Source organism: Bemisia tabaci, chromosome 5 (genome assembly GCF_918797505.1).
Source record: "Bemisia tabaci chromosome 5, PGI_BMITA_v3".
Taxonomy (NCBI): Eukaryota; Metazoa; Arthropoda; class Insecta; order Hemiptera; family Aleyrodidae; genus Bemisia; species Bemisia tabaci.
In genome coordinates, this window is record NC_092797.1 from 54,454,947 (window position 1) to 54,476,271 (window position 21,325).

General features: G+C 40.6%; 1 protein-coding gene across 1 annotated transcript in view; it reads right to left on the reverse strand.

Moving 5' to 3' along the window:
- LOC109039886 (Ionotropic receptor 8a) overlaps positions 1–21,325 on the reverse strand; it is a 67,330-nt gene that overhangs the window by 28,016 nt on the left and 17,989 nt on the right. The window contains exon 6 of the mRNA XM_072300954.1: positions 20,526–20,709. Within this exon, the coding sequence (XP_072157055.1) occupies positions 20,526–20,709 (184 nt within the window). The remainder of the gene's footprint in view (positions 1–20,525; positions 20,710–21,325) is intronic.

Genomic DNA, 21,325 nt, shown 5'->3' on the forward strand with positions numbered 1-21,325 from the left:
AACTACAACGCCTTCATTTCCAACTGCATGCAACACGCATAACCACGCAGCAGTAATAGTTGTATCCATGCGTTAAGGGCGTTCTAAGTGTTCTGGGCTCAAGAGCTGCCACTGCAGTGCTACCTACTTCGTGTCTTTCAGGTGCAATATTTATCCCAGTCTCGGTAGCTGCAACTGACTCTGTCTTACATAGTTCGTTTATTTATTTTACACATTTCGTAAATGAAAGCCGATAGACTATGGTACAGGTCAAAAATGGCAGGGGGGAAAAAACTGTTAAAAATTCTAACTAAGACAGCATTTAAATTTAAAAAGTCGGTAAAGTTTTCAGCAAAGGTCAGGAGGCATTTAAAAATTCATCTAAGTTAAAGAAAGCCTCCTTCCGCATCCTTGAACAAGTCTACATCCTTAAACCACAGCCTCAAATTTAAGGGTAATTCTTTAAAAAACTGAATTTATGTGAATTTGATGTCAGACCCTGAGACGTAAGGGGAGTTAGTTTTTAGTATTACTATATCTAGAGTTATAATTTTGCTTGGAAATCAAATCGGCTGTCTTCGCAATACCAAAATATTAAATGAGAAATGATGCCACAATCACACGCTGAATTAAAGTTGAATGTGGAAGTCATCAGCCCGATGCCTGAATTTTGCGCGTGTCGCGTAAAATTCAGCAACGATTCTTAGCGACCTTCGGATAATGTCGGATTTGTCTGAGCTATTCGAATAGAGTTGATACACATCATACACACATTAAGCCGCTTTTATAGCGGCCGCCTCGCGCTCTGCGACGCCCAATCGCCATCGCCTCCTATCCTCCCAGAGACCATCAGGCAATCGTCACCTTCTGATCTCCTCCTCGTATTTTAATGATTAATTCGTCATATTTTAAATTTTAAGGGATGCTTCTGAATGAAAATGTCACGAAGGAGCCAATGAAACCACTTCCAGAACCTCAAAATTTTGTATAAACGGAGTTATGAGCTTTTAAAGGTTCCAAATTTGGTCCGATCTCTCCACTGACTCGATCCACTATGCGGCATAGCGAATCGGCACTTCCGTCGACGGGAATGTCTTCGCCAGGAACCAGTGGCGAGGCTTGAACAATTGATTATCGATATCTCTCCATTTGAAGCCATGGTGAAGAATCGATTATTAAGGTGTTCGTTGCGAACACCCTGTTTATCGATTCTTTTCCATAGGTTTAAATGGCAGATCAATCGATACATCGCAAAGCACGCCACGCCACCGCCAAGGACCCGGGATCGGGAACCGGAAGTGAGCTGAATCCCGACAGTTACTCGAGGCATGGTGATAATTCGCGGAATCGAATGGAAACCGCAGCCCCGCGAAAGTTGCCGAGTCGACGGGGATTCCCGCGAAAACTCCTCAACAACTTGGAGGAGGCGGGAGACTTGTTTGATCACGGATGTTTGCCGTTCCGCGGAACTCCTCCGGAAGTTCCGTGTTGGCCTCCCTGGTCCCCGAGGGACGCTTTCCGTGTCATTTGTCGCTGCCGAGCGTCCCGTTCCGTCGCGGGGACCATCCCGAGCCCTCCAGCCTGCACTCCGCTTCCCAATTTATTGCGGTTTCGGGAAATTAACGCAACCGCCGCGCCGCACAGTGCATCGAGTCAATAGGAGAGGTCGGATAAAATTTGGAAACTTAAAACGCTTATAATTCCGTGTTTTATACAAACATTCGACGTTTTAAAAATGGCTCCATTAGTTTTCTCTCGAAATTTTCTTCTAAAATCACTCATTGAAATTTAAAATGTGGCGAAACAAACATCAACATTTTCAGTTTTCGTCAAAAATGTCATGTCCGACCTCTCTACTCGGCTCGATCCACTGTGCGCTGCGTCCCTGTGCGCGGTCTTCTGCAAACTCTTTTGAGAGCGGAATTGAAGTTTTTGCTGAAAGAAAATGGTTTCAAAATCCCAATGGTTCAAATAGGAGATGGATTCTTTGATAGGATAGTGGATGGCACTAAAGTTCTTCGTTCCGTGACCGGTCATAAATCGCCGTTTCTCTGAAGAAAGAAACAAGCAAGTCGCATCCACAGCGCTCTCTAGTGGTGGTAAAACGCCCTCTTGCCACATTTTCACTGGGCATTTCTTTCGTCCAGCTTCGTGCCGAAAAGCTTGTCTGGTATGGTCATGTTAACAGGGTGACGGAAGGGAGGCTGCCAAAAAGATGCTTGATTGGGTTCCTACTGGGAGGAGACGAAGGGGACGCCCAGTGAAAGGGTGGCGACAAGGGATTTTAGAGGCAATAAGGGAGTGCCAACTCCCTGAAGGGTCTTGGGAGGATAGGGGACTTTGGCGGCTGAGTGTCGCAGAGTACAAAAGAGCGCTATGAAAGCGTCTTAAATATGTGTATGTGTGCATTTTTTTCGCGTTTTCCCAGAGGGGTATCGAAAATGGGGTTTAGGAATATCCAAAACAGAGAAACTGACTCTGGGAGAACAGCGATAAGCACTGAGATGCGCAGCAGATCAACGGCTGTGCGGAATATACGGACTATGGAGTGTTGCTAATCAAAGATGGAAAGACAGATCAACCTTTAAAGGAAGGAGACACTGTGAGAAGGGAGGCTTTAAAGGTGTTGAATGGAATCCTCTATAGGATCGATGAATCTCATAGAAGAAAGGGATGCGAATTTAACACGCTGTTGAGGAAGGTATTTTAACGTATGGGTGTGATGTAGATGACGAAGGTCAAAAATGACATCGTAGTCAACATCATTATTACCGAACAGTTAGTCTGGTATAGTTCAGCTAACAAGATGACGGAAGAAATGCTGCGGAGAGGAGATACCAAATGTCAGATGTCATATGTCGACGGTGTAAGTCGGCAATCACATATCTCGTTTGCGCTGTCTGAAAATCTTCGCCTCTACGTTATTTTTTTAGAGGAGAACAAATTGACGTCATTCCCGGAAGTTTTTGCAGAATTTTCTTCGCACAAGAATAAAAATCTCGGCAGTTTTAAAGAACTGCAGTCGAGTAGTTTTCCGTTTAAAAAATAAAGTATGACAAGAAGTCTGCGACGTCGCAAAGCGAGTATGTAATTGCCGACTTACACCGTCGATACGTGTATACACGTTGACGTTGGCCAGAGCTGAACGTTGACGTTGCAAAATTTCCACTCATGTAATTAACTGAATAGGTGACTGATTTTAATTTGATCATTCGCAAAAAGTAGCAAAATTTGTTCTCCGCTAAACTGCACGTAATTGCGAAGAGAGCAGTCAATTTCAAATTTTCGAAATCGAGTTTCCTTCAAAAATTCGTCTAATCTAAAACAGCAAAATTCATCTCAATTGTATAAAAACAATACATATGAGAAAATCGTAAGTGCGGGATAAATGACGTAGTTCCAGGCAGTAGTAATTGACATTATTCCTCCACAGAGCCAATAAAAACGAAGCAATCAAGTAAAAAGCCGCCCTCTTCTGCCGATTTCTATCCTGAAGATGTGTTTGTTGTGTGTCCAAAACTCAACCACAAAAGCAGGCTGAAGATAGCACTTACGGATGTCGTGCCTAACAATAGCTTCACATGAAAATGAATATGACCCCTTTTATGTAATTGTAATAAAATCGGTCGATTTTCAATAATTCAACCGATTTCGAAGAGTCTTTCGGACGATAAGAGGCATTTGACAAAGAACGGAGGCCTCTTTCAATAAAATATTCCGGTCAGAAGCTTCTGAGCCCGTTTTCTCGAAACTTCATTTTTACACTTACTGCTCTCTTCGGTATCACGGCAATGAAGTTATTTTATCCCGTGGGTTTCTGGCCCTTGGTGAATGCCTCTGCGCGAAGGAAAAACGCCGTATGAACCTTCGGGTGTGGCCAAATTTCTTTCGATAAAGCACACATTTTCTGGTAAAATAATGAATATTTTCCTTCCAATTTTTTAGATAATTTTGTTGGCAATTTCACCTGCTATAGTACCTGAAAATTTGAAGTCAAAATATTGATAGATTTTCTCAAACATGAACATTCTATCGAAGGAAATTTGGCAACTCTGGAATGTTGACACGGCGTTGTTCCTTAGGACGGCAGAATGTACATTTTTGCGAAACTAAGCGCAAACTGGGACGACTGTCCTCATGTTTCCATTCCTCGCGGCTGTCTTGGAGCTGTGAACCTCGGGGGAGTCTTTTATCAAGGGCGTCTGTTGTTGGAGACAACGTCATCTGCATGGCTCAGCGCGGGAAAAGGATCCACACGTGTGAGATATTGCTTTGACGGAGCCCGGACCCGCGACGACGGACAAAAGGAGCGTCATGTACACTGTGATTGCGGACACTTTTGAGCTCCGCGTCTGAAAGCAGCCCCGGAAGCCTCCAGAGATTAGGTTCATTTGTGTTGCATCGCTTCCCGACGGCAATGCTACTTATCACCAACACTACCGATAATGATGACACCCACGCTTTCCCCTGTTGCCTAGAGTACTTACGTGCGTGTTGATAGACATATCGACTATGTAAGTCGTCAATCACATAACTCGGTTTGCGACGTCGCAGATTTCCTGTCATACTTTATTTTTTAAACGGAAAACTACTCAACGGGAATTCTTTCCAACTGCTGTGATTTTTCTTCTCTGTGCGAAGAAAATCCTGCAAAAATTTTAAGGAATGATGTTAATTTGTTCTCCTTTAAAAAAATAATGTAGAGGCGGAGATTTTCAGACACCGTAAGCGAGTTTTGTGATTGCCGACTTACACCGTCGATGTGCGAAAAGTGCGCATCTCAATATTGCAACTTTGAAAAATCTTCGATTTTGCGATGAAAAAATGGTCTTGCTGATTTGGACGTATTTCTATCAAACGGAACTAAGGGAGAGGGGGGCTTGGATTGGCGGGTCTTGCGGAACGCGATGCTCATTCCGTCCTATACTCGCAATGCTTTTCCATGGCGCTTAGTTCCATTTGACAGAACGCGCTATCCGGGATTCTGAAATCCTCAAAAGGAATTCAGTTTGGCGCTTGGTTCCGTTTAACAGAAATACGTCCATTTACAATTACATTGTTGAAAACAGTGACCGATATGTTTCAATGTACATTCTTCAATAAGAAAATGATAACTTTATCACGTGGTTAAATTAGAGCCTTGTAAAATCTACACTGAAATGTGTCAGACACTTTTTTTTAATAATTTAGTTGTTAAATCAGCAAGACCATTTTTTCCGCGTGTCTTCAAGGAAAACTAATCAAATAGACGCCTTGCAATTTTCTGAGTGTATTTTAAAGAAAGTGTGGAGGAAATTAATGGACGATTTCAATCGAAACTAATGGTCGGTTTTCCGTAAATAAAACAAGAAAAAATAATTTTAAAAAAGAAGAAGAAAACATGAGCGGAGACTCACAAAGTCACAACGTCGCAATCTGAGATCTGCATTTTTCGACTGTAGCCGTCTACACGCGACGCAGCGGAGCAAATAGTGCCCTTAAATGTAAACTCAAAGAGTCCAGTACACCAAAGATACCGCTTCCGGGTCAAAAGTTTAGATTATTAGGTTTCGAAGCGAGGCGATAGTCTAATATAATCTCGAAAGTTTCGGGTTCAAAATTTCAAGCCGCACGCACTATTAATGATGTTGTAAGCGTTTGAATTGAATCGTTACTGAAGCCGAGAACACTCCGAGCAAAATTGAACATCGCTTAAATCGTATTTCCTGTTTTATGTCTTCAAATGGGATCGCATTTAGCAAAAAGGAACTAGCGTGATTACAGTGTTTTCAAAATTGTGCAACTTCTTCTTTACTTTTAAAAAATACTCAACATACCTACGCACAGTTTCAAAATTTACACAATTATTTTCCTTTAAAATCCAATTTGGTCGAAGCAAAAACTATTCGCTGTTCTGAGAGATTTTTAGATAGTTATGAAGAAGCAACATTTTTACAACACTGCAATCGCGCTGGTTCTTTTTTGCGATCCAATTTTGATTTGCTGCCAAAAGTTGAAAATTGTTGGAATTTTTGAGTTTTCTTTGATCTCTCCAGTGCCTTCGGCTATGTTGCTCCCGAAGCCCTTGAAGCGTTATTATAAAAATGAGGCAAATAGAACGAACACAATAAGGAAATGGAGCAAGAAAAAGGACGCGCCTTGATGACGGCGCAGAGATACAACTATTCGTGCTTGATGGATGTCCGTGTTGCGTTTGCAAAATTGAAGGCGCTATGGCGCGAGGCGTGAACTCGCACCGCTCCGCTCTCTGTTGCCGATGAGGTGTCGCCGGGTGTCGCTTACAGTTAGATTCGGTAAGCGCTTTTTAGATAAAAAAGCGAAGCCCGAATACGTCTCTATCTTCGGCCGTGTTGACACTCAACTTATTATCGGATCCCATTTAGCAAAAAGGAACCAGCGCAATTACAGTGTTTTCAAGATCGTGCAACTTCCCATTTTCTTTTAAAAATACTTAATATAAGTACAATATTAACATTTATACAACTGTTCTCCTTTAAAATTATAAAATTATAGATTTTTTAGTGGGAAACCGAAATTATTTGCTACTCGGGAAGATTTTTTAGATAATTATGAAGAGGCAACATTTTTACAACACTGCAATCGCGCTGATTCTTTTTTGCGATCCAATTTTGATTTGCTGCCAAAAGTTGAAAATTGTTGGAATTTTTGAGTTTCCTTTGATCCAAGTGATAATCGTTGTAAGAATGGAAAAAATGTGACTGGACTCGTCTCACAGCATACAACGGAAACAGGATCGTCACAAACAATGATGGAGAGAAGCAGATGCGGCAAGTGAACACCCATTCTTATAATGAGGAGATAAAACTCACAAAGACAAAGTCTGATCAAGAGATAATCAGGCAGTAATCATGCTTACCAAGGGAATTGCTCGAAGAAACTGAAAAACTAACCTTGTAACAAAACCTAAAAAAATGAGTCTACATGTTCTGAGTGTACTCTCTCTTATTTTTGAAGTAAGACAAAGGAAAACGCCTTTAGGGGTCTGACACACGTGGGTGCCGGGTGGGGGCCATAGAGCGTGCCTCTGTGCTCTCTAGTAATACAAACATGCTAAGTTTCATGCAGAGGTTTTTTCCCCAGGGATGGCTGCACGTGTCTCCGCCAAAAGTACGTCACATGTTCGGATAATGTAATTTTACCATACCCCGTCTGGCAATCCTGGTTTCGGAGCGTAGGAGAAGAGGAACACCCGCCCTTCCTCCTCGAAAAAAAGAAGAATCTTAGTTTATTTCGACCTTAAGTACTTTCCGAAAGTCTCTTGAGATTTCTCTTGAATTAATTTTACGTGGTCGATGAGCCGGAGCAACGTGTCGTCTCCGGTTAAAAGTGCGTAAAACGACACCGACGCAACCCTAGGTTGGTTACTCGAGTGATATACTGGCGGACTAAGGAAAAAAACCGTATAAACCGCCAGGCGTTGCCGAATTTCTTTGGATAAACGCAAATTTCCTGGTAAACTTACAAATATGAATATTCTTCTTCCAATTTATCAAATCATTTTCCTCGCAATTCCACCAAAAAGTCCTGAAAATTACGGGGGAAAATATATGCATAACTTTCCTCAGAAATGAACATTTTTATCGAAGGAAATTCGGCAACTCTAGAATGTTCATACGGCGTTCCTCCTTAGCATGACAGTATACTGGATTGACAAGCACCATCTCATCAGTTGCCTGGTTGAGACTTATCATTATCAAGTTTCATATCTTTTTTTTTTTCTTAGAGGACTCTACTGTATTTTGCAATCCGACAACAGTGCGTTACGGAAAATGTCCTTTAAAGTAGGTGTAAATTGAATGAATGAACAAACAATTAGGTAACATTAAGGAGAAGGTTCAGCGACTCGGAAAGAAGAATTCCTCCTCGTAAGGAGCGCCGCCGCTTTATTTTGATTTTTTTAATTTCTCTAATACTGTCGTTCTAAGGAAAAACGCCGCGTGTGCCTTCAGGCGTTACCAAATTTCCCTTGATCAAACACGAATTTCCCAGTAAACTTATGAATTTTTTTCCTTCCGCTTTCTTGGACAATTTTGTTCGCAATTTCATCTAAAGTTTCTGAAAATTTCAAGGAAAAATATCCATAACTTTCCTCAAGAATAAACATTTTATTGAACGAAATTTGGCAACTCTCGAATTTTCATACGGCGTTCTTCCTCAGCACGGCAGGACAGGGTTCATACACGTTACCATAAGTCTGTCAGCTTAACCGGAAATCTCAGAAAGCTCGGTAGAAATTTGAGAGCCATAAGTTTTGGTTGAAACTTTCTCCTTTCTAATGACACCGAAACTAATAAGAATTATATTTTTTGAAGCCCAACAGATTGATGTTACAACCGTAAAAAAACGAAAGAGATTCAAATTTGGGCGCCTGTAATAGAATTGCGTCCTTTCCCACAAGGTAACGCGCTATGTGTTATGGTACATGTTACATCGGGGGGTCCCAACAGCTGAAAAGGGCGCATCTGGTAACCAGAAGCGCCCAAAACGAGGCCTGTTTACGTCTCCAGTGACTTCGGCTATATTGCTCCCGAAGCCCTTGAAGCGTTATTATAAAACTGAGGCAAATAGAACGAACACAATAAAGGGAATGGAGCAAGAAAAAGAACGCGCCTTGATGACGGCGTAGAGATACAACTATTCGTGCTTGATGGATGTCCGTGTTGCGTCTGCATAATGGAAGGCGCTATTGCGCGAGGCGTGAACTCGCACTGTTCCGCTCCCTGTTGCCGATGAGGTGTCGCCGGGTGTCGCTTACAGTTAGATTCGGTAAGTGCTTTTTAGGTTAAAAAACGAAGTCCGAATACGTCTCTATCTTCGGCCGTGTTAATTGACACTCAACTTATTATCGGATCCCATTTAGCAAAAAGGAACCAGCGCAATTACAGTGTTTTCAAGATCGTGCAACTTCTCGTTTTCTTTTAAAAATGATCTCGATCAGCGAGCCATCTCTGGAACTCAATTCAATCTTATCGATGAGACTATCGATCAATAAATTACAGGATAATTGACAGATGGAGCAATTGCGGACACCGCACGAATAACGGCCTATACGCATGTAGGTTGTTATTGCTCCCATGGACTTTTCGGATTCTCCGTGCCCTTAATTATACCGTGGTATAGGTAGAACATACTTAGGTAACGGCTGGAGGTCTGTGGAGCAATGGGTGGAATAACAGCCTATACGAAGGCCTTTCATGCGTCCATCAACTCGGCATATGACGTAATTTTCGGTTCGCGAGTATCGCTGATAGTGCTACTGCTCATTTTGCATTAATTTCGTTTGATTATAATGATTTTTATTTACTAACTTCAACAAAAATATTTGTTGGGCGCAAAAACAGCCTATAAACTGGTTTTTAAAAATTCAGTATCTTTCTGTGTATGCTCTGCGAAAACCGAAATTGTATCCCAATATCAACCTGGCATTCTTCAATAGAAGAGTTGGGTCACCCATAAATACGAAAACAGTGCCTGCAAAGCACAGTCGGTGCAGTAAATTAAACACAAAACTATTCAAATGCGTTTTTTTCACAACGAGGTTTCCAGTTATAGGCTGTTATTTGTACCGTGTCCTCAAATTCATCCTAACTGAGGAGCGGCAAGATTTTAAAAACCAACGCGTGTGAGCTTGCTACTGGTTCCTTTGTCACTCAAATTGCCTCTATGACACTTCAGAGGATGATACTTTTAGGACACTTGGTGACATAAGACACTTTAGTAGTCGATCAATCAATTGATAAGTTCCCGATCTCAGGGCCTCCCTTCGAAAATCCCCAAACGACAGGAGGTACGCCAGGTGCGTGCGTTCACTTGAGATTTCACCAAGAGAGGGGAGAGGTACTTTGAAATAACTCCGAAAAAAAAAAATCACTAGAGAATATTGCATTCTGAAAGAGCGATCAATTCCCAAGTGTTCCTCGGCCAGATCTTGGGAACAAATATTTTATAGACCACAAGGCTTGCAAGATAAAATCTTACTGACGGCATACTCGAGAATTTTTCTGCCTGAATCGAGTCACTTTTTTCTCTGGTGAAATTCAAAAATTATCCTAAACGTTCTGAAATACGGATGCCAGGACTCAGTGAGTTTCTCGACTACCGCTCTAATTTTATGCCGTAGTATCTTGATTTATTTTGCAAGGAAAGCCTCGTACTCTGAAAGGATGCCAGTCAATCTTAATATGTTGGAGCGCCTTCAATTTCGTATGACACTGTGCAACACCTCTAATGTGAAATAGTTGCTTGGGGCGCCGCACATTGGTTTCAGAGCCCGATCTAGGCGGCATTAATTCGAAAAAATGACTTTGGGAAAAATTAAAAAATAGCACAACTGGTCGACACTACATACTCTGGAGGGTATTTCAGCCAAATATCATGATGATTGGATGAGTGATAAGGAAATGATAAGCTCCTAAAGGTGAGCGCGCATGCCGTTCTCTCTGCGGCTGTATCCATTTCCTCATTTATTTCATTCGAGTGATGTTCCTAATAGAGGTTTGTCGCCATTTTGGGAAAAGAAACGAGGTTTTGAAGGTAGAATCCTAATATTCAAGTGAATTTGAAGGTTTACGATGTTTAAATCATAACTTTAGATTAAGTCTATGGCTCTAGATAAACCATTAGACAAAGCGCTATTTTACGTTAATTTCGCGTAATTTTCCATGTAAATGACTGAAAACGAATACTTTGCCGGCCTTTGCCGGGTCTCAAGCGGCCATTTCTAGTTAGTACTAATCCTAGGCATGATGTAGATATAAATATCTTTTGCCAGTTTTTGCCTATTTGTGAAATACAGCCTTTTAAAGGTTGCCCGCTCAGCCCTCATGAGTACTGTCACCCACCCGTAACGTCCCACATATATGTGGGACGTTACGGGTGGGTGATATCGTTCGACCTCTCCGGCAATTTCAAAAAACTACTTCTTTCCATGATATTCATTCAGAGGGAAGTTTATTCAATCGGTTTTCCAAAGAATTACACAAAAATATCACTTCCATGGGCGTGCAAAACTCTGAGGAGATCAAAATTTTTCGTGTTAAAAATGATCTAATACTACTAAAACGGCCAAAAATAACTACTTTGCCGGCCCTTGCCGGCCTTTGCCGGATCTCAAACGGCCATTTCTAGTTAGTACTAATCCTAGTCATGATGTAGAGACAAATATCTTTTGCCGGTTTTTGCCTATTTGTGAAATACAAAAGTCGCCTGCTCAGCCCTCATGAGTACTGGATGTGGCTCGCGTGACGGGTGGGTGATATCGTTCGACCTCTCAGGCAATGTCAAAAAACTATTTCTCTTATGATATTCATCCAAAGGGAAGTATATTTAATCGATTTTCCAACGAAACACCCAAAAATATCATTTCCATGGGCCTGCAAAACTCTGAGGAGATCAAAATTTTTGTGTTAAAAATGATCTACTACTACTAAAACGGCCAAAAACAATTACTTTGCCGGCCTTTGCCGGATCTCAAGCGGCCATTTCTAGTCAGTACTAAGTAATTCTAGGCATGGTACAGAGACAAATATCTTTTGCCATTTGAAGCGAAAAAATATATTACAACATTTTAAATTTAAGGTTGCTCTGGAATTAAAAAATCAACAGGCATTGCAGTTTAGTGAATTTTTTCCTGCTCACTGGTCGAAATGGTTTGATAGGGGCGACACCCTTTTATTGAATTTTCATACTGCCATTTCTGAAACTGCAACCAGAAGTAGATTCCAAAAACAGATCGTGCTGACTGGATGCTTCGTGAAGTTATTCAATGTAACAACACCCTCCCCCCCCCCCCCTCTTCAACAATAATAACCACCAGGGTCTAAATATTAGTAAAATAGTAGATCGCTCTTGATGATTAATCATTAAATTTGTCAAGATTATCATAGTTCAAGCACAGAGCCACGTTGTCAAATTATTAATTCCGTGTTGAGTGCGAATTTGTTATTTTACGCATATTTACCATATTATGGTTAACGATAGGGTTACATCGATTTCAAATTCGTGATCAGCGACCCAAAAAACACATATAAGCATGTTGCACGCTGGTAAGGGTGATATTCTAATTAATGCCGCCTAGATCGGGCTCTGGAACCAGCGCCGTAGGCTGACGGCCAGTTCAAAACACGCATTGGTTGGCGCCTACAAACCTAAGGGGATACTTCAAGCATTGCGTAATGCGTGAAGTATCCCCTTAGGTTTGTAGGCGCTAGTGCAGCTTCAGCGCTGGCAGTTAGTCGCTTCGCTCTGTGTTAGGCTTTAATATTTAAACTCGCAGAGTCAGCGTTTTTAAACTCATGATTCCAAAATGCATGCACACTCTGCATGGATTATTCTCACTTAAATCGATGAAAATAAATATGTAATAAAGGAAAATATTGAGTTGATTCCATGTCAATTTTAATTTTTTCCAAAGCACTTTAAGTTTGTCTTGCTTTTCGTGCTTTTACTGTGCTACACCGTGGTACACGCGCAACCAAATGTTCAAAATCGGACGTATTTCACTCTAAAAGATCGATGTTCAAATGATTAAACCCAAAAATTGCGTCCTTCTTGGTTTCTTTTCCTCTTTTATTCATTTTTTCCCCCAGCAATCCAACACAACCATAGCTTATTGGGATTAATATCGATACTATCGCCTGTGAAAAGGTTTTTTAAAAATATTTGCAACGTTTTAAAAATGTTGATGTTATTAAAATGAACTAATATTTTCATTTAAAATTTGATTCAATTTGATGTCTCGTTCTTTTTTACGATGTATTTGCAGACCTTTGCCTAAAGTTATCATGTACCAGTCTTGTGTAAACCGCGGGCTCTTTGTTTTTAGTTAGCATCGTGTTGATTCAACTCGACTCGGGAATTTGAGGGCTAAAATGTACGAATATCTTGCGTTGTTTTTTGATAGGAAATCTTGAGGGAGGATCTACTGCACTAATGATAGAAATGGCTGATTTTGAGTCTTCATCCTTTTCATCTGTTTTGATCAATGACTAAATTGAAGTGATAAAAATAAAAATAACAATGCTAGGACACTACAGACCAGGAGAACCCAGGAAATAAAAATTAAAAAATAAAAACATAAAAAAAATCATTACAAAAGATACTACTTGGCAATCGTGTAGGAAATTCTCCTTCTCGCGGGACTGATCTCACCTCACCGTGCGATATGGAGTTTGCGGGGTGGCATAGTTTTTCCCTCGTGATCGAAAATTTCAAAATACATCTCACATTGAGTTTTCCCTTATAGTTGCCAGGTAGTACTGAATTGTTAGCATTCTCCTACCCCCATTTAAATCCATGTAAAATATCTGCATTTAATTGCACAATCTGGCAGTTTAGTTCTCGCTCCACCTTGCGAAAATTGTCCTCCCGCCACGAAATATCATTCTCTATCCCGTGCAAACCTTTCTCCATCCACTGAATCCTTATCCCCACAACATTCCTCTTTATGCACAAAATCCTCCTTCACGTTCCTTGGAAAATTTGCTTTGCCGCTCGGATGACTCGCCATGCTGCCAAGATAGCGAAGAGAGCAGCATGTGCAAAAATGAAGTTTTGAGAAAACGGGCTCTGAAGCGTCTGACCGGAAAATTTTATTGAAAGAAGCCTCCGTTCTTTGTCAAATTTCCACTATAATCATCCGGAATACTCCTGAAAATCGTTTTGATGCTTTAAAATTGACTGATTTATTTCAATTACATAAAAAGGGTATTATTCATTCTCATGTTAGGCTAGTGTTAGGCAAGACAGCGTGCTATCTTCTGCATTCTTTCGTATGGTTGCGTTTTTGACACACAACAAACACATTTTTAGGTTGGACATTGGCAGAAGAGGGCATTACTTTACTTTGAAGCACCGTTTTCATTAGCTATATGTAGCAATAATTTCACTTACTGCTGTTTTGCCTGAAATTACGTCATTTTTTGCGCGTTTACAACTTTCTGATGTTTCTCGTTTTCATACAATTAAGATGAATTTCGTATCTGTGTAATAAACCTTAAAGTTCCTCCAAAATAGGGTGGGCCAGTCAAATGTTTGAGAGCCGTCTGAAGAAAATCGTAGCGAATGCGCGCGTATTAGCTGACACAGCAACATAAAAAAAGAAGAAAAAACAAGCAGTGAACTCCAACACAATGTGTTGATAAGGCGCGTCATTAACTCGCACATATCAACCCCTTTAGTTTTCATTTACAAAGATTTCAAAACAGGCAAACAGCACAACAAGAAAATTCACGATCCAACACTGCGAGGTCAAAGACGCACCTTGACGAGACCGTGTATTGTGAATGTAGAAAGCTATTCGATCGAATTTAAGTTTTTTGATCTGCCTCAAGCAAAATCTTATCAGATTCTTGAAGAAAAGTGCTACGGAATAATTTAAGCGAAGAAAGGAAAAATTCTGTCGAACTCCTAGAAGATAAAGTCGATTTAAAGGTATTCTGGGGCTAAAATACCCAAATCACCGGTAGTAAAAATCCCGTTATATTACCTATTGAAAAGAAATTGACTCGATATAAATGCAATTGCATTAAAGACGTCTTGATTTTGTTATTTTAAACGTCTTTCCATGCAAAGAAGTTCAACCATGTCGTTGCTTTATTCATTCATGAATTGAAAGTAAGCAATCTACATCCCGAAAATCTACTGATTTGCCGTAAAAAATTGCAGAAACTTGATATACCAGGTCGATGCACCCACTCGTTGAATTTACCAACCAATTTGTGAGTGCAAATGTGTAAAAATCAATATGCTATAGTCATTTTGGGTGCATTTATTTTTCATGAAACAATAATAATTTCAATCCCGAAAAACCATCAATTTTCCGTATAAAATCGAAAAAATCAAAATACGTCGACTCCCCGACGTGAAAATTAGATTCTACGTGTGTAAATACTTATGTATCGATATGCTGAACAGAAACTATGTGTGGACACAGTCAGAAGCCCGCGGCAACATTAATTCAACAGAAAAACTGTAAAAATTAGATCGGATTTTAGCCGCTTTGCCCGCCTCTCCTCGTTACTTACAACAAACCGTTCTTATACTCATCTCAAAATTTTTCTCAGAGCTTTGGGTTATTATCAGCTTCCATTTAAACTCCGGTTCGATGGCCGAATCGGCTGCCAAAAAAGCAAGCCACTGTTGAAGGGTTCTATGAGAAATTCGTGATATTATCGGCTCTCAGGAAATCACCCCATGTCTAAAATTGGTGGTATAAATGTTTAAGTTCTTAAAATAATCGTATTCAAGAAACTAAGGAATTAAACTATGGAGTCAATTTCTTTTTAATAATATAACGGGATTTACTACCGGTGATTTAGCTATTATAGCCCCAGAATACTTTTAAAGCGGCTTTGCGTTCCAGAATCTCGACGGAATTTTTTTTTTTTTTTTTTTTTTTGGCTTAAACGATTCAAGAGACATTGTAGTTAAAAATATAACGATTTTTCGATTTGGACGTATAAAAAATGTTTAACTCGTTCAGGCACACCGTGTATTGTATGGAGTACTGCTGTTATTCGACCGTTGTCTTCAGGTCAAAATTCTTACAAAGAAGCCCCTTGCAAGAGGCGAATTTTTTGTAATTTCTCCCAGTTTTTTCAGCGTTAGGTATATAAATGAATTGCTTGTCAAATTCTGAGGTCAATTATATTTAATTGTAATTTATACTTTCTTTTTTTCCCCTTCATTTTACTTTTTCGTATCGAGAAGTCGAGGTTTTGTTGATTTCTTCGGATTTCGATTACTGTAACTTCTCTTCTATTCGGCCGATTTTTATGAATGAGGTCTCTTTTTATTTGTGTTTTAACGGAGAGTAAGGAAAAAATTGCTAAATACACGCGAAACAATTTTTTTTGAAAATTGGACGAATCCTAGCGTGACGGTGAAATGGTTAATGAAGCGTGAGTAATTGGGGTACGGGTATCGGCCGCGTTGGGACCCAAGGCGGCCCAAGGCCCATTGTTCTTCGTGACGCCGACGCAGTGATCAGGAGCGTGGGGACGAGAGGGCTGAGTGGACTCCTGTATGAGCCAGGTTTAGCAAATGGTCTAATGAGTCTCGAGGCTCATCACAGATTGCACTTACCACTATCCTGCTGGCCCCGGCTATCAGAGCAAGGAGTACCAACTTTTGAAAAGGATAACAGTGGTGTGGAGATATGTCAAAGCAACGTTTTGAACAAAACGGAGTGAGTGAAATTCTCATTCAAGGAGTGCCGAACTGGTCAGCCATCCTCGAATCAGTTCGCTTGCTTCCGCTTATATATGCATATTTTAAATCAGCGCGTCGTACTCTTAGGCTTTTTTTAAAAAAACCAAGTAACGTAGACTCTTGGTATTCACTGCACATAAACTAGCGAGCCCCAGAATGAGAAACAACTTTAAATCATAATTATTGACGGATAAATAAACTTTTTACACGCTTTGGAAAATCTCAGAAGTTCGCGGTAGTCACTTTTCGGTAAGGAACTAAGGGACTCGGTTATTGTATCGAGCAGGGTTCGAAACGATCGCAAAGGCGGTATACTACGTATACGCGCCAAAAATATGAATTTCGCTGTTTAAGGAATTTCAGTGATTTCATCCAAAAGAAAGTAGACGAATTTTGAAGGAAACTCGATTTCGAAAATTTGACACTTACTGCTCTCTTCGCTGTCGCGGCAGCACAGTCAGTTCAGCTTTTCCAAACTTTGACGGATCCTGATATGCACCGCAATGACGCGTGTCAAGGAGCGGCGTGTTCCAGTATTACGCTACACACGCAAGACGAGAAGAGCTCAAATCTGCGTCATAATATGTTACTTATTACAAGTAAAAATTGACTTCGACCAGCTTTGCAAAACTGTCAATATTTGAGGATTTTTCCGCACTTCGTAGAAGAAGAAAACTGTTTTCCGGCCCACTTCTCTTAGTATCGAAGAAATACAATATTTACAGGGGGTGGAGTGTTCTACAGGGTGACGTATATGTAAACCGCCATACTGTAGAGGTATATTTAACGGGTTAAAAAATGTATGTTTCCCTCTTCAAAGTCCCCTTCTAAAGTATTTCTAGGTGGATATACAGCCCCCCAATTTTTTGAGCTCGCCCACTCGGGAGAGCTCTTTGCGATCGATTTCTTTTAGCATTGGTAGTGTCCGTGGCGACAAATGGATGGTTCTCGTTGCCGTCGGAGGAACGGCCAAAATCCCATTGATTTCAACGTCTAAAAGTTGAATTTTCGCGGGTTACAGTTTTCCTCCGTCGAACATTTCCGTTCCCTCATTCAACTGAGGATTAATTGTTCCTCGTTTGCTACACTAGAGAGCAGCACTTTCCGGTGGCCGAGCAGACTTGACTCACACCAATACGAATTTGTTTGTGTATGTGATCACCTTAATTATTATATGTATTATATTTTTTCTGTTTTTTTGCATTTCTAATCCTTTCACATTTTCAAAATCTGAAGTCTTATTTTTTTGCTGTTCCGTTGCGATAAAATTATCAGCTGACTGCTGAGTCTATGCTATCTTATAGGAAAATCTCCCAGTTTCCTCGGTTACACAGTGTAATGGAAAATCCTTCTATTCATGCAAATAGAAATTTGGTGAAATTGGTTAAATTGTGATAATTGTGAGAAAATGAAGACAGTATTTTTCTTTATTTCGCAATTCACGGCCGCCTGGGCCGCATCTCTTTCCGTGTTGAAGTATGTGCATTGGAAAAATGCATGATCAGGGTCATCCATTTTCGCACCACACATGACACATCCCGGATCTTCTCTGATCTTATATTTGTGTAGATACGAACCGAAGCAGCCATGTCCTGTCAGGAACTGTGTCAGATAGTAATCAGGGACACCATGCCCCATGTACATCCACTCATAAAATTTTTTGCTAATAATTGTTCTAGTCCATGTTTCCCTGTCATCTTTTCAATAAATTTCGTTGTACCATTCCTCTAGTAAATTTTGTCTTATCTCACTCTTATCTACTGTTTTATTCATAATTCAGTTTATTTATTGCGGTGTGAAAAATTTGTCATGTTAATAGTTTCACGAAGGCGAGCTCTCCAACACAGTAGTGTTGGAACCAGCAGCTTGTTTTTCTTTCTTTCTTTATTTTTTTTTCAGGAAATCATCATTCCCTCTGAAAGGGGTACCTCGAAAGACGACAGGAAACCTCATAGTTCTCTCTTTGACTCAAGACTTTGATATTTTGAAACTATTGATGAAATTAGCGCTAAAAACTATGAGGGAAGGAGTATCCATTTCATAAGCTTCGGACCAAAATTCAGAAAAAACGATGATATCCTAAATATTTGGGCGGCTACAGGTCCGACCGAGGATAATTTAAGATAAAATTTTACATAAGGAAAAAGACTGTACATCTTGCCAAAATGATGTTACAATGGATTATAGCTCAGCAGATCAAAGAATGTCAGGATAATATCATCTTGAGTAAACAAAAGTAAAAAAATCCTATAATTTAAAAGATTGAAATTCAAGGCCCGGTATGGGTCTGGGTAAGAGCAGGGCAGTTCTTGGCGGTTTTTAGTAATCATTTCACTGAAAGATTGCATGTTTTGATCTTTAGCACCTAAATGAAGCGACAAGATGTGCATGTTTTCATTGTAAAATCGGCAACGCAGCTCGCTACTGAAGAAGGACAGCGTCCCCGAGGACAGCGTGAATTATTACTGGCCCACTTGAGGTGGGAAGATTTATGGGACTCTCAGGGTGTTTACTGCACTTGATCAGTCAGGATGGCACTTAAAGTTACTTGAAACACTCCAAGTCTTAGTGGCGGAATCGATAGCAACCCTCAAGCACGTCTTCAAATCCGCGCATTTCAATCTCGGGCCTCTTACCACCCGGCCCTTTTTTAACTCAGACTTTTGCTGAAGATCACGCTGGAAAAAGGAATTCGCCCTCACGATGCTCACAGTGGATTTCAGGTCCAACCTATATTTCTAGTCCTTGGCTCAGTCTTACTTTCCGTGGCTGCACTAGGGAAGCGCGCAAATAAGGGGAAATTTAGAAAAAGATAGTGTAAAGAAAGCGCGAAAAAAATCATTATATTAATCACAGCAAGGAAAACGCGCAAGGAATTGGGTGTTGAAGTACGTAAGTGTGAGTTCTCCGGCAACTTCAGGAAGAGACATATTTAAAACTTTCAAAATCACAGAAAAAGCGAACGACAAAAGCAGACGATGAAATTCTCAAGATCATGACGGCAAATTCCCCAAAAATTGGAAGAAAAATATTTACAAACCCCGAAAATTTGTAATTCGTCAAATGAAACTGGTGAAGTCTCCTTCAAAAGCAAGAAGGAGTTCGGAGTGCTTGACGCTCCTGCTAATGGACTTCTTTTGCGCAGCTCATAATTGCCGATTGAACAACATTTAAACATGAAATCCTTTTACGGGGGAATCCTTTTACGGTATGGAGCACATTGGAGGGTTTATTTTGAGTGTAAAGCACCCTCCACGTGTTACAGGCCACTAAAACGGAGGCTCAAATCAGGATGCGACCACTTTAGTGTATTTGCCGTGTGTAACTCGGCCGTGTGTAAATATGTGAGATTGAATCCACCGCATCGTCGCTCCCCTGACGTCAGGGTGTATCTCGATTTTTGCATGAGCTCCAAAAAGCATAGATTCATAAATGAAACAAGGCTCACGCAGAAATTGAAGTACGCTCTTCTTGAGTAAGAACAGGGGCGGTGTCATACGCGCGGAAGTGAATCGAATGGAATAATGTGTGAAACAGAAGGGCGCTCAACCTATTCCTTCCCTCTAGCATTACAAATTCATCACATTTTCGCTCCGGAGGTTGATGTCACCGGAGGGCTTTTAAATATTTCAGCGGCTTCCGCCTCGGGTGCACCAGTAATTCGGCACCTTGCAGATGCGAGCTCTGGCGATCATTGTGTCCTGCGGACTTGAGGACTCATCCTGAAGGAGTCGCGTTTATGTCACCTGAGCGACGAAGTGAACGATAGTGTTGTATTCATTGCAGCCAGAATTGTTTAGCAGGAGTCGAGGTCCCACACCTCAATGATTATTGATCTTGTCGAGAGTGAAGGAAGACCTCAAAAGAATGTTTGACGTCAGAACACTCATTGGATTTGCACTGTTTTGCTAACATACTTCCTCGAAAATGTAGCAGCTCTCCGGCGGACACACCTACTCAACACTAACCACAAAACATGGGATCGAGAGATCCCTTGATCCAAAGATGCGCATTATTTGACTTCTGCTATCCACATACGTCGCAGATTTAACTGATCACTGGTGTGTGAAGGAAAAGTGCAGTATGAAACGTTCGCGAGTCTCCTTTCCCAGGATAAAGGATGTATTTTTGGGAAAATATATGTACATTTTTCCTTGAAATTGTCAGATATTTTAGATTAAATCGCGAAGAAAATTGCCTAAATAATTTGAAGAGAAATATTCACAAATTCCCGAGTAAATTTGTTTTTTGTTGAAGGGGATGTGGCAACGTCCGAAGGCTTAAACGTTACTATAACGGAGCACAATAAAACTCACCTGCATCCTTTCCACGGTTAGGAAAGCAGCAAGATTGGCGGTAAAAGTTGCCAGCATAAGAACCACAAAAAGCCAATAAGCTGACACGAGAACACGTGCGCTGCAAGATTTGGGCGTCTCCCCTCCCCCTTGCGGTGTGAATGAAGTCAAAGCGAACCAAAAACTTTCCTTCAGGGTAAATTTTCTGAAATTGGCAAATTAACAGAGATGAAGCGAATGAGTTTGTTACATAAACGGAGAAAACGACAAATTGGACTATGTATGCCAACAAGGACTATGTGAATAAGGTTTCCGTGCAAAATAGTTCCTTTTAACAAAAATATATCCAATTGTTGAATTTTCACCAATAGCCTCATATATGCAGGGGCATTATGTAGACTTTCCAAACATCTGAAAATTACTCGTAATGGATCTTGTACATCCGTGAGAAAAACACTCCGCATGTAAAATCAGCACACAGGCCTCTTCCAAGTCTTCACGTTTCAAGACTATACATGTCTTACTTTGAGTAATATTTGTTTTTTCTCCTGAGCAACTAGTCGGTGCAAAGGAGGGAAATGTTTTCTCTCCCGAGAAACTAGTTAGTAATTAGGGACAAATACATGCCTCTCTTAATCATCAACTAGTTGCTTTGGGGAGAAAACATTTTTCTCGAAAACAACTACTCAACGCAGAGGAGAGAAATGTTTTCTCTGCTGGGCAACTGATTTGTGGTTAAGAGAAGAATGTATCCGCTCCTAAGCGCAAAATAGTTGCTCAGGAGAGAAAACAGGATTTGTATTTACAAGAGATACAAAATC